Raw genomic sequence first — 15,215 nt, 5'->3', positions numbered from 1 at the left:
TTTTTTACAAAACTTCGCGGATAGAGACGCCGGCTACAGCTAGTTTATACAAGTGTATCAACAGTGGAAACCTACTGTTTTACCTTAGATGTAATCCAGACAGTCATTAAGTTTCTAAATATTGCTATGACTATTGTATTGTGAATGCTATGATTGGACAATAGATGATTTGTTTTAAATATTTACAGAATAAGGACTCTTATAGAAATGTAAATTTACATTACTAGTACAACTAAAAGGACTACACAACTTGTTGATTATATTTATAAGTCATTGGATGGGTAATACGGGTTATACAATGGATTCCATACTTCAGGTTCCATTCGCGTTAGCAAAAGAGTCATGATATATCATCAGCTCACTATACGTCCCCACTGAGGGGCTTGGAGCCTAAAGTCACGGGTGTCAAAGTGTCTTACGACTCGTTAATTTATTAAGAAGCTGTTTGCGGAATTAAAAAAAACTTAACTAGTAGCCCATGTGTATGTGTTCTTCTAGACTATGGTCTACATTAATGCCAATTTTTTTCGAGATCTGTTGAACCGTTTTTGAGATTCTTTGTAACAGACATAAATCTAAACTTTAGCGTTTATAATATTAGTAAGAAGTAAGATATTATTAAGATTGATATGTGCCTGAAATGAATTTGAAAATCTTTTCACATGTTTGATGAGAAATAAAAAAAAATCACTGTTCGGTTAAAGAAATAAGTCATATAAAAACATAAACATACGATGTGTGAGAACCAAGACACGACAGGTTATGAAACATAAAGACAAAATAGATAACATCACACGAAACGCGGGGAACAATCACAACTCGATACAATCATAATAAACTCAACGTATTCTTCGAAACGGATGTTAATACGTTGAGAAGAAAAAAAAAACTAATTTAAATACAACATTCAATTTAAACTAACATAAATAGATACAGAGTTTTTCATGGAATTATAATTAATATATTAAGTTAAATATCTTGGAGGAATCAGAACTGGTTCTTGTTTTATTGTCTCTAGTTGTGGATGAGACTTTGAGTTAGCTTTGACGAAAAAAGAAACATGCATATTATACTTTAACCATTTTATACAAGCACTAGCAGTCGCCCGTAGAATTAAAAATAATACGTAGCCTATGTGTTCTTCCAGACTATGTTCTACATCTATGCAAAATTTCAGCGAGATCCATGCAGCTGTTTTAGAGCTACCTTCTAATAAACATCCATCTAAACATTCGCATTTATAATATTAGGAAGATTATTATTACAGTTAATTTAAATATAATGAGTAGTTCGAATCCTACAAATTTATAAATATACACCATCAATACGAGAATAAGCAATTTGTTGTATGTCCAATTTGAAAATCTCCAAGAACTCATTTGAGTCAAGGTTCCATAAAAAATTATAATTATTAACATAACCTAAATATAATAAAAACTTGACTTTAAATTTATTACCCTGATATAATTTTCCACTCTTAAAAATTTATATAATTATTCATCATTTATTTAATGTTTTCAAATAAGGATTTCATTAATGCGTTTGACTGGGTATATCACGAGTAGATAAGTGATTAACAGTAAACAAAAGGCTTTTGCGCAATAAAATCGTGTTGTTGTACCGTGCCATCGAATAGTTTGTAGAAATCAGGTTTTTGCTATGCAACGCATGCTCGATTGGCCACGGCTTGGTTGGCGTACCGCAAGGTCGTGTGCTGGGTACACTGTAAGTTTTTGTGTTTTCTTAAGATGACGTTTGAAGGCAACAGTTTTAGTTTTTTTAACGGATTATAGTATTTAAGTTTAATTGTTGTTACTATAGTAAAGCGGATATTTATTTATATTTTAAAGAAAACTTTTAAATTGTGATGTGGTTTTAGTGTCTTTTAATTTGTAGTCTTTTTAAATTAGGGCTTCGTAATTTTTTTGATATTACGAAACCATATTAATTCAGTCAAGCGCTTCATTTGCATAAATATGATCTTGGAGGATCATTTCTATTTATGAGTAGATAATCTTGTTCCATAAGATTTTACGTTTTATACTTAGAGGTAGAGAAAATTATGGAAGAACGTACAATAAACATTTCATGTTTGGTGCCGTCATTTACTACTAACTCTTTTGATGAGTAGTAGTCGTCCTTTATCTAGTCAATTGATCTTTTGTCTTTTATCATAGAAATATTATTGAAAGTATTCTAAGTGTATTGATGAAAGACAAAGGGCAAGCTAAGGTTCATAAGACTAACGTCTATGGCATGACAATGAGATCGATCCCACAATGACCACACAATGGCCACGCGGACGTGACTGACTATATGAGCTCACTTTGAATATGAACTACCTTTGGATGTATTTAAAAATGTGTGTCATACTTGTGTCATACTATTGGAAGTTTTTTCATTGATAATTTATGGAATAGTTGTAATGTTGGTACTAAATATCAATAAGTCTTTTTGTGAATCTTTCGAGAATCTTGTTATCTATGGGTATCTATAGTAAGTGCAGGAATAGTTAAAGTGGTTGTTGACAATAATATCTAATAAAGTACTGTTAGATTAAGTTAGTTATTTGTTTGCTTTTCGTATGTGTGTGGCCCAATTTCAGTCTTCTTTACCCCTATTTTCAAGGAAATGATGGTAAGCTGAAGGAAAGTTGTTGGGATGTAAAGTCAAATTTTTTTTCCGTCCATTATGGCGTGTGCAGGATAGCCCCTTCATACACAAGGCACTGTAAATCTTTGAAACTAGTATCTTTTCGTTTCGAGTATCGACGTAAGTCGTCTATTCAGTCAGTAAATGGGTAGCGACTACATGCCAACTGTATAGATTTGCTCTGTCGTATTGAAAATCGCGTGGTGATGTCTAGGAAAGAACCAAAGTATCGGCAACGTGTGTCTGTGTACGAACTGGCATTTGGGTAAGTCGCTTAGCGATTAAAGTCGGTGTTGAGGTTGCCTCGTCTACGAAGATTTTTACTCCTATTATTAAAGTTTATGAGTGAGATGAATTGTCTTGCTATAATAAAAGGTCACTTAGGTGTCTATCTTAAACAACTATTGTAATATTTAAAGTTATACTAAACAAGGTTCAGTTTATTAAGCCATCGATTGAATATGCTTAGAAATCTCTCATTGGATCTAACAATGCCATAAGGTAAGGACAACGTTTTATTATATTTTATAATTAAATATTATTGTTCGATGTTACGGTGTGATGGTAAACTGTTTAACTGTAGACTTTAAAAGCCGAAACAATTATCTCTCTCACTGTGAGTTTCTGAGACCAAAATCTTCCTTGAAACATATTGTTACCTCTGTTTTGTTAAAGAAAATGATAGGAATTATATGTTTTATACAGAGATTGTGGTCTTCGAAACCATCGGTCAGATGTTCCCACAAATATGTGAATAATTACTATCTTACTTAGTTATATTATAAATTCGAATGTTTAGATGGATGCATGTTTGTTAGAAGGTATCTCTAGAACGGTTGTATGGACCACGGTAATATTTAGCACAGATGTAGAACATAGTCTGGAATGACACATAGGCTCCAATTAAGTTTTTTTTAATACCGCGCGGACGGAGTTGCAGGCGACAGCTAGTAAATTATGGAATTATTATATTATAAAGTCTCTAAACATATTTATATGAAGGTTTCATGTAAATTGATTGCAGTCGATACGATATAATGAAATAGATTTGATGTCGTGTTAAAATTACATGAACGTAATATGTACGTTGTTAGGTAATAAATCAAAGTGCAATGAGTAAGACATTCCAAAAGGTGAACGGCCTTGATACTGGCTTCTGGTCGCCTATTCGATTCTAGTGCAATTTGTTCTCTCGACACGCGTAGAGTAACAAGTAGATAGGACAAATGTATGTTCTTGTGTGGCGAGTAGGTCTACAATTTCTTAACTCTATAAATTTAATTGAACTATTTGTTACTGTCTCTACTCCATTTAAACAATTGTCTTGTTTAGATACTTTTATTAATTAACCTATGGAATCTATTTGTCTGCGTCACTGGTCAAAATAGGTCCAGTCGTTTAGCCTACAAGAGAATGTATAAATTAAATACATAGAAATAAACTTATATATTTGGCAGTCTAATAACATTAGTACTTTCAGACAGTATTAATTAGAATCCTTTGGCGGGAATGACGTGCTTTCGTTACAAAGTCCAGTGTCAGAATGAATAGTGAGGGAATATACGTCAACATTTTAGTAAGGCTAGTGTTGAGTCAATACACTGGCACATTTTCGGATTTTCTTCCTTTAACAGTACTAATTATACGTTGTAATTGTTTAATTGTATTGCTAAAGCAAAGAAATATTTAATCCCACAGTATTTCTGATCGCATCTAATCGGGAAAGAGGTAATTGCGCGAATTAACGCGGAATGTTTATTGTTCTAGAACATTCTACGTGAGATTTGTATGTTATTTGATCTTGGAATACATCCGAGAGAAAAAAATTATGATTAGATAAAGAAGATGGGTTTCAAAAGGTGCAAGTTACTAGAGGGTAATGATTTACCCGCGTATGTAAATTTGTTTTTATGTTTGTTGGTTCGTACATTATGTAAATGCCTTTGTAATTGCATACGACGATACATTTTCAATGGACGTAAGAAATAAAATTCTAAATTAGAGAAAAATTAGTTCCAATCTCTTTCGCCATAACCTTTTTTACATTAATAATATTTTTTTTATGTTTTCGATGATATTAAAAAGTAATAAAGCGTATTAACTATTATTATAAGATTATTTAGTTTAAATAAATAAAATATTGAAATATTCGTTTTAAAATGCAACCAATAGATGGCGTTATTTTATTCGTTAGAACAGCAGACGGTTAGATTTTCTTGTTTTTTAATTTAAAATATATGTAGGCAGTTTTCTTTCAATATTTTGAATCATAAAAGTCTAAAGTGTGCCTTGTTTACTTTTGTATAAAATATCAATTTGTAGAACTATATATGTGTGGGTTTCCATATTCGCACACATGTAAAATGTGAAAGTAGACGATTTTTATAAAAAAAACTTCCATAAAGGTGCGTTCACACAAACTTGCGCGTTTCTACGCAAGGTTAACATTGACAGTAAAAGTAGGGCGCGAGTGCGTCGACCAGAGATATACATTACGGTACGTACAAGCTTTCATTGTGAACGGGGCCTTACAGCGAAAGTGAATGTTAGACAAGAGTATCAATTGCCTATATAATTAAAAACAAATGACTGCCCAAACGACTTTATGGAAATGTCAAGGTAATCAATAGTAATTAAATATTGTGTAGAATAATTATGATTTCTAAATTTAAGTAAATCGATTGATTGACGTATACATTTGAATAAAGTGTATTAAACAGTTAAAATGTACCACATCTTTCTTCATCATCAGCTCACTATATGTCCCTATCGAGGGGCCCGGAGCCAACCCTAAGTTAGGGGTGACTAGACCATAGTTAACCACGATGTCCCATTGCGGGTTGACTTCACACATATCTTTGAATTTCTTCTCTGATATGTGCAGGTTGCATCACAATGTTTTCCTTCACCCTAAGAGACGTCTTTCTAAACTCATATAAATCTCGAAAACAAAAATGTATCCTTAATTTTGATAACTTTACATAATGAAAGAAACATTTACTTTACGGGAACATAAATGGATCGTTCACCTTACATCATGAGTTCTGAGACAAAAATCCCCGTAGATATTGTTATCTCCGTTTTGTCAAAGATGAAAGACAGGGATAACGATATTTTATATAGAGATTTTGGTCTAAGAAATCTATAATCAATCATGTAAATTTGAAATAAAAGGTTTAAAAATATAATTAGATAAGCAAAAGTTTAGATTATTTGGTTGAGTAATATAGAAGACTCTTTTTGTTCATTTCCTTTCCTTGAAAGCGAGTCGTTAATAGGAACTTATATCAATTTGGGGTAAAACAGTAGCTCAAGGCCGGACAATTTAGGCTTGACAAACAATATCTGTGTTGCCTACAAATCGTTTTATCTCGTATATTTGTATGCGGCATACATTAAAACGTGCAACGAATTCGGTCAAATGACATCAACATGGCTTACGTGAGATTCTTACGTTTAAGAGACATTACGATTGTTTGGCAAGTAAAAGATTCATCTGTCCAATACGTCTAGATAATGTATGTTTATAATACCTGCAATTTACAGCTGGCTTTTAACTAAACATTCGAACTGTACAGTTCAAAGTGTGTACATTTTTTTAACTGTAAGTTAAACTGTTAAAGTACTCAACTTTATCTACACACAAAAGTTTTAACTGTAGTTGAAATAAAGTTTTAACAGGTTGACTGTTCAGTTAAAACTGTGCAGTTAAAACAGAAGGTTTTTTCGTTACAAGCTACGCTTAAGAGTAATTGTAATAGTTTATGAATAATCATTGCCTAAGTAGTTTTTGAGTTTATATTAGAAAAAAATAGTTTAAAGATTAGAATAAAGATTTCCAAGATCCTGTCTTGGGTTCGGATCCCGCCTTGTACCAATGTGTTTTTCGATTTACATATGTATCCGACATCCTTCTTACGATGAAGGAAAACATCGTGATGGAACCTACACATATCTGCGAAGAAATTCAAAGTGATACGATATGTGAGAAGCTAACCCGCACTGAGCTACCGTGGTTGACTATGGCCTAGTCACCCCTAACTTAGGGTAAGCTGACCCCTCGGTGGGGACGTATAGTGAGCTGAAAATCTACTCATTTTACTCAGTAGTACAAAATATATCCAGCAAGTTACGTAATTGATATAAAAAAATGCAGATGTTAAAAACCTTTCTCAAGTGACGGTCCCCTTGCCAATATTCATTTCATTATAATAAATTGCATACAATGGCCTCTTGCATCACTAATATGGATTGTCATGGATTCGTGGAATGAAATATAAAGAGGATTTTAATTAATATTTGGCGTATGACTGTTACTTATGAATCTTACTTATATTATAAATGCTAATGTATGGATGGATGTTTTTTACAAGGTATCTCCAGAACGGCTGCATGTATCTCGATTATTTTTGGCATAGATGTAGAATTTGGGCTACTAATTATGTTGGTTAAATTAGCCGCAGACGGAGTCGCGGGCCACAGCTAGTATTTCGCCTATTTAATAATTGTTGTTGTTGAATGATTCGCAATTTTTTTTATGATAGACAACAACTGAGATGAAATTCATTATAGGTTTATTATGTTATTTTTGTAGGTCCTGTTATTTTTGTATCAAGTCTTATTAGGTTAAACAATTTAAACCTAAGTGTAATGTAAACTTTGAACTTTGAATACGATTGATATATTTATTTGCATTAACCTTCCTGTTTTATTTCGTGTGATAAATCGTGATTAATACTTTAATGCGTTTTGATATTACCTAATGCGTCCGCCATTTTGCGACATCTGTCAAAACTTAACAAAATGGCGATCGACTGGTTCTTACTCGATCGATTACTGAATTGCAACAATGGTTATTGCTTAACATCAACGATCTAACATTATAGATTTTTCTTTGTATTCAAATATGTCTGTGGAGATGTATTATAATTCTATATTATAGTATATTAAACTGTACTGTTTCATTTAAGATTTTATGAAGTTAGTAATTGATGACAGATTTAAAAAAGTTGGCTACCCCTGACCTATATTACGTAGGGATAATTTGACATTCTAATGGTAAAAAAAATATTGAAATCGGTTTATGAGTTTTTGAGTTTTTGAGTTTCTTCGTTACAAACATATGAATAAAAATTCTTTAGACCAATACGACTTAGGGTCCTTCAATATAGCATAGGCCGGTAACGCATTTGCAGTTCCTCTGGTGTTGTAGATGTCCATGGGTTTCCTTGATCACCTTGGTGTTCCCTCCTCTCGTTTGCCCACTTCTCTTAAAAAAAGAAGGAATTAACACACATCAATTATTTTATTCTCTTTATGTATTACTAACTGTAGCTCGTGACTCCGTCCGCGCAGAATTAAAAAAAGAATTAGGAAGCTATGTATATGAATTAGGAAGCTATATATATTCTTCAGGGTATGTTCTATATCTATGCCAAATTTGTCATATGGCATTTCTGGGGATACCATCTAACAAACATCCATACAAACATTCACATTTATAATATTAGCAATATTTAAATGCTTCAGGTAACATTAAAGATGCTGTAAATTAGTAGCAAGTTGACTTTCAAAAACTCGTTTTATATTCAACAAGATATTAGCTCCGTTACAAATATGCGGATATCGTTTTTATAAATATTAATGATATTAACCTTTCAATGAACTATTGATATTATTTAAAATAACACAATTTGTTACTTAAAAAAACCCAAAAAATATCCACTGTGGTCCCACGACACTTCGGGGAATAGACGAAGATACGCGTTAAAATAGATTCAGTTTTGTAGACTGTAGGTATTCACAACAGAACTTAAACATATAGAAACCTATATTATTTACATACGTTACGTTCTTGAGTCGGGTAAAAATGTATCATTAAGACAAATTACCGCATTTACCATGGGGAGTGTTCCGAAGAACTGTTTGGAACGATTCCTGCCGCCGAGTTCCGTAATCGGACGAAACGCCAGACCGCCAGGTTCCATCCACACCACCTTGATGGCGGGCGTTCCACAACGGTGCGATTCTCGCGCAATTTCTTGCCTCGCACAGTCGCGTTGTGGAACGGTCTGTCCTCGGCGGTATTTCCAAACCAATACGACTTAGGGACCTTTAAGAAGCGAGCATACCATTTCCCGGCCAATGCCGGCCATTACCAAAGGCCGGCAACGCATCTACAGTTCCTCTGGTGTTGCAGATGTCCATAGGTGTCGTTGATCACCTCGGTGTTATTAATATTAATGTTTTAAAATTAATGTTAATAATATTAGTAATATAATATTAATAAGATTAATATTCCGGGTACATATAAATTGGTATCAAGTAAAATGACAATAAAATCATAGAAAGCTATTTCTACAAATACTATATTGGCACTTTTGAATTTATAACTGTCAACTTGAGTACAGTTAGAAAAAAAAAACTAATAGGAATTTTCGATAGAAACATAATAAATGAATAGATTTATTATATCTCGTATTCGATATAAATAAAATAAGAAATGCCTTAAGAAGGATTAAATATTTTTATTATACGCATCATTTGAATAATAAGAAGATATATGCAAAGTTTTGCGCGTACGCTGCCTACGCGCTGCGGTCAATGACCCCGTGTTATGTCACTATTTGCGGTTTAAGGGTGAGTTTCAATAGAAATTATTAAATAAAAATTTATCTATTACTTTGGGAATAGTAATGACTTCATTATCTTATCTTACCAATATTATAAATGCGAAAATTTTGATGGATGGATGCTTGTTAGAAGGTATTTTCGGAACGGCTCAATATATCTCGATGATGGTCATAGTCTGGAAAAACACATAGGCTACAAATTAAATCTAATTTTTAATACCGCGCAGATGAAGTCCCGGGCGACAGCTAGTATATCACAAAATATTGACTGAAAGAAACATGACTTGTTGAGCCATCCGACGAAAATGTCTTAAGAGATACGACCGAAAAGGTTACATATCTTAAGGTCTCAAAAGAAATATAACTCTTTTCATTGGATAGGTATAGTGGAGTTTAGATTTATCCGAAACAAGACAACAGCGTAAATCTTCCAACATGAATACAGTAATTGAATGTTTAGTAACAAATCGTGGTCACTGGATTGTCTTGTTGGCAAAGTTTGCGAAGATTTGCATACGTTGCGTAAGAACAACGGTCGATGACCACAGTTGTAGTATTGACAACGACATCTAGCGGTAATAGAGAGAGAATTGATTTTATTAACACGTTCAATACTGTAGAGTTTTAATACAAAATAAATATATCGTAATAGCAGAGGATGTGATTAATATTATTTGAATTACTAAAAACAATAAATAAACGTTAGTTTTTACTATATATGTCTCTTTTTCTCACTAAAAAAACAAACTTTTTTTTCATTGGGAAAATCGTCAGTGAAATTAATTTTGTTGAAAATGTTATCTATAATTTTGTCATTTAACAGTAAAATTATAATATAAACTTGTTATAACCTGTTAATATTTAAGTTACCACTAACCATGGGTTTCTGAGAGTTTCTGGTTTGTCAAAAATAATGACAGGAATGAAAATGTTTTGAGATTTTAGTCTCAGAAACCAACCAATAACCAGTAAACACATTCCAACGATAATTTTGATTAATGTATCAACAATTGTGATCAAGAATTCAAATTAGGGAAACAAGTAAGGTAGCTCAAAACTATTCAGACAACTATTTAGGACATTGCCTAAACCTATTCTCTACTAACAACTTTGAAAGACCCGAGTTCATCCGATATACGATATGTTTTTTACCAACTTCAAAAAGGAGAGAATGTTTTTAAATTAAGAATGTTTTTTTTTTAAATCGGTTTTCTTTTTTTCCTAAATATTTTTCGCGAAACAGCGATCTTAAATGGATTAAAATTCATCAGCTGATAATTATAAATGTATCAAGATTTAATATTGATTCTTGTTATTTTGATATTATCGTCAATTCATCATTAAGTGAGTAAATGCAACAACATGAATGTTAAACGTTTATTTCAATCAGGACGCTTTTTTCCAACGTATAAAAACGTATAAAAACAACGTTATCTGGAGCATAAATGTAAACAGTTAGTGCCACATTGTAAAACTGATAAATATCGGTAAATTCCTTACTAGATTTCAACGTACTGAAATGCGAATATTATGGAGCATTTTATTAGCACGAAAAGGTCTAAAGGTAATCTTACTAATATTATAAATGCGATGTTTAGATGGATGTTTGTTAGAAGGTATCTCTAAAACAGCTGCATGTATCTCGCTGAAATTTGGCATAGATGTAGAACATAGTCTGGAAGAACACATAGGCTACTAATTAAGTTTTTTTTTTAATTTTGCGCTGACAGAATCGAAAGCGACAGTATCAATTTAATTTTTGCGTTAACTTATTGAGAAACTTGTTAAATTAGTTTCAGATAAAAATGTGCCTGTCAATGACTTAATTTGTAATACAGATAAAAAAGTACGGAATTATTTTTAATTCTGAGATTCAAAAATATACTGAAACTTTTTCGATTTCGAAGCGATGACGTCACAACATAGTTCCTGTATCATATCCAATGGATCCATAAGTTCTTTTTATAATAATATCTTGATATGTTTTAAAACATTTTCTAGTTTGTACCGAGTCGAACGTGGACTTTTGCTTTCGATAGACAGCGCAGACTGCCGGTGTCAACTGGGTCGTGGCTTTCACAACACTACAGCGTTTTTCTTTTTTGTCGTCCGCTCAAGCCGAGACACTAGTGATGTATGTGCGATGTAATTTATCCGATATCGACGTTTTTGTTCTTTATCGCTAATGTTTTGGTTTGATTTATTAAATAGTTTATATTTAATTAAATTTAGTCTTGAAAATGTATCAAATGAATGGTCAATTTAAAGGCAAATAAGTGTTTAAAGGTACAAGTTGATAAATTAAACATCGTTTCCTACTAAAAAAGTTTAATAATCAAGACAAAAAAAAATTAAAACTAATGTTTGAGCCGATTTTTACAGGGGAGTCCCTAAAACAATCACATTATGACAAAAGTAATTATATTAAAAAGATTTATTAAAAAAAAAGAAAATTCTCCAGATCAATCAAAGCCTACAATCGCAAAAAGTACCCATATGTCAAAACAAAATCGAATATTTGTTAATATTCGATTGAAATCATAAGAAACAGAAGTCGATTTAAAGTCGATTATATTAGAAGTGCGTGCATAAAGGCGAGAAACAAGGCCGTCTAGCCTCATTGGTTACAAGCGCTTAATCAATTACAAAAGATTTTGCATGTTACGTGTTAAGTGTTTCCATTGTCAAACGACAACCGTGAAGTGTTAGACATTTATTCAAATAACTAGTCATTCGAATAAATGAATACAAAACAATTGAATCGCGAAATCACGTTTGAAACCTAAAGGTGTCCCCTAAGTATACGTTTTTAAGCCTTTATTGTTATCTTGGATTATTGAACATCAAATTTGGTCATGTCTACATCATCGTAGCTCTTAAATAAGGAATGCGAAAAATATATTTTTGAAACTATATTGGAATCTTATCTTACTTCCTTGTTTCTTACTAATATTATTTATGCGAATGTTTAGATTGATGTATGGATGGATGTTTGAATGTATCTCCAGTACGGTTCAACGGATCTTCATAAAATTGGCACAGATGTAGAACATAGTCTGGAAGAACACATAGACTACTAAGTTTTTAATTCAGACAGAGTCGCAGGCAATAGCTTGTTTGTATTAATTACGAAAACAGAATATACGCCCAAACTATATAAACAAAAAACTTATACGCAATAGAAAAAAAAACTATTTGCCTAATACACCCTAATATCTAATCTTTAAATAGCCGCTGACTTATAGGCGGGACAACAAAGGATTCATTACATTTTCATTCCCCAAATGTTATCTGTTGCACGAAATGTGACCCACCCATGTAGATAAGCAAAAATCCTTGGAGCTTACGTTACGTATCATATACGGTCAAACAAACTTTTGTTAGTTTTTTTTATCATAAGGTGGCAAACAAGCGAGCTGCCACCTGAAATCGATGGAATAATAAAGCGACCGTTGCCCTTACAAATTGTAATTGCAGATGCGTTGACTACCTTTAATCGACAGGGATGTACATAAAGATAATATTTTCCCTTCCCATGCATCCTCTCATCACGAAAATCTACTTTCACTTCCCATCCTTTACTTAAAAGGAAGAGAGTGGAAGGAGGACTAATATTTGGCTTCCGGGACGCACACTCATCAGACTGTACGCGGAATTGCTTTCAGTTCACTTCTGTCTTCTGTGTGGTATTGCACTGGGCGAATCGGCAAATTCGTGCGAAGATGTTAAAGCAGACTCTACCACAGTTAAAAGTGCTTTCGCTCCGAAATGATTCAATAACGAACTTCAAAAATGTATAGGACTGACAATAGTTTTCGATAAGTCCGTGATTTTTCCATACATTTTTGAAATTCGTTATGGAATCGCTTCGCAGCGAATACACCTTGTCTAGCCCTCTGTTTCGTTAGAGGAAATTGATTGTTTACTCATTTTCATACTAATTAGGTATGTGTTCAGGTTAATTGAATCGGATCTTTGGTAATTAATAAAGTTAAGTATTGAAAGGAAGTAGTTAATGGGTTGTATGTATTATGGTAACATAGTTTGGCGAGTAAGAAAGCTGTTGTGTTAGAAAGGGCATATGCGATAAGAGGACGTATAGCCTAGCTACTAATTTTCACGTGACAAGTTAGTTTACCATCTTACTAATATTATAAATACGAATGTTTGATTGGATGGATGAATGAAGGTGAAGGATGTTTGAAGGTAACTACGCAACGGTTGCATGGATCTCGCTGTAATTTGGAATAGATGTAGAACATCTGGAAGGACACATAGGTTACTAATTAATTTTTAAGCGTCGCGGGGAGCAGCTAGTCTGACTATAAAGTAAATAATTGTCAAGAATATTAGATGAATTTTTGTAATATTTTTTTTTATTTTGCCAGTTAATGGCCACCATTTTAGAAATGCTGCGTTACGCAATATTATTAACGTACGGAAGTATCTAGAAATCATTTCCAAGTCGACTCCAAAGTAACTTTGGGTGCGGCAGGAAATTCGTTTTCCTTCGATTCCATACTGTCCGTTCACCCTAGATTTTTATTAATAGCTTTACTTTTCTGTATAAAATGTACATTTTGAGGCAAATTTGATATTTAAACGATGAGCGATGAGGTTAAGGCAGCTATTTATCTGTGAGAAAATGTATTGATTTTTTTTCTCTTTCCAGGGAAACATCTTGTACTATCCACGGACCCGGAGTCCGTGAAGGATGAGTTTGCTTTCGACAACCCCGGCTTCAGGCAGGAAGAGCGGCAAGCTTGGAGGCACGAGGCACCGACCCTGCCTCTGGGAGGCAAGACAAGCGCCCTGCAGGCTGAGTTCACCAAACCCGAGCATAGCAAGGATGATTTATACCTACAGGTGAGTTTGTCTTTTTTAAGATCTATGATGATATCATTCAATCGTAAATAGTCAGTTTAAACCTTACTAGACGATGGTAGATTGAATCAGTAACTATTTGGTGTGCATTGTCATTTTGTAAACTGTCGAAGTGTAATCAAATCTTACTAATATTATAAATGCGAAAGTTTAGATTGATGGATGTTTGCTTAAAGGTATCTTTGAAATGGCTGAACAGACATCGTTGAAATTTGGCATAGATGTAGAACATAGTTTGAAAGAACACATAGGCTACTTACTAAATCTTTTTTTTATTTCGCTCGTACGGAGACGCGGGCGATAGCTCGTTACCTATAAAATAATCATTCCGGATATTAAATGAAAAGTTATATATCGATGGTCGTTTTAATCGAATATTATATAATTCACATGAAGTAAGGCGCGTATTGCGCAAGCGTCACGTAACGAGAGATGAACATTTGCTCATTGATTATTGAATGGACAGACATATTATTTTTTATATGAAATTCTACTTGATGTCCATGTTTTTGTAACAAGTTAATACAAAGCGATTGATTAATATTACTCATGAAAATCAATGGACTTTTAAAACAATCCTTGAACGTTATCTGGGACTTTATAGGACTTTGTTTTTTGTTAAAATAACCTAAAAAAAATCCACAGTTCTTATATTTGTTTTAAGTTATATTGTTGTCTCTGATTGTTCAAAGAGTATGAGAAGGATGGTCTTTGACAAACTTTCTATTTAAATAGTAAAAGGCTACAAACGAGCATGTCACTCCATTGGTCAAAACAGCGTTTAGACCGTTTGCCACAAACATCTACATTTGCAGATGTGTTGCCTACCTTTAATTGACTGGGGACACAATGAAAGAAGATATTTCACCTTCCAAATACATCTTCCCTTCTCATCCCTTCCTTGTTAGAAGAGGATGGGAAGGAGGAAAGGAGTAACATGAGGCCTCCGGACTTTCACTTCACGCGTCTCTTCCGTGTGGCCGTGGTATTGCACCGGGTGACCAGGACATTCGTCTAAAAGATGTTATTGCGGGCACTAACACTGTT

The 15,215-nt window shown here is 33.3% G+C and overlaps 1 protein-coding gene across 2 annotated transcripts in view; it reads left to right on the top strand.

Annotated features, from left to right (window-relative positions):
• The window catches only part of LOC106125760 (uncharacterized), a 44,820-nt gene that overhangs the window by 16,464 nt on the left and 13,141 nt on the right, over positions 1-15,215 (top strand). For both annotated transcript variants that reach the window (XM_013323082.1, XM_013323084.1), the window contains exon 2: positions 13,957-14,150. In XM_013323082.1, the coding sequence (XP_013178536.1) occupies positions 13,957-14,150 (194 nt within the window). The remainder of the gene's footprint in view (positions 1-13,956; positions 14,151-15,215) is intronic.

The sequence above is a fragment of the Papilio xuthus genome, unplaced genomic scaffold (genome assembly GCF_000836235.2).
Source record: "Papilio xuthus unplaced genomic scaffold, Pxut_1.1 DF825783.1, whole genome shotgun sequence".
Taxonomy (NCBI): Eukaryota; Metazoa; Arthropoda; class Insecta; order Lepidoptera; family Papilionidae; genus Papilio; species Papilio xuthus.
The sequence above is the reverse complement of the archived record's forward strand: the minus strand, read 5'-3'. Positions and strand labels throughout refer to the sequence as shown.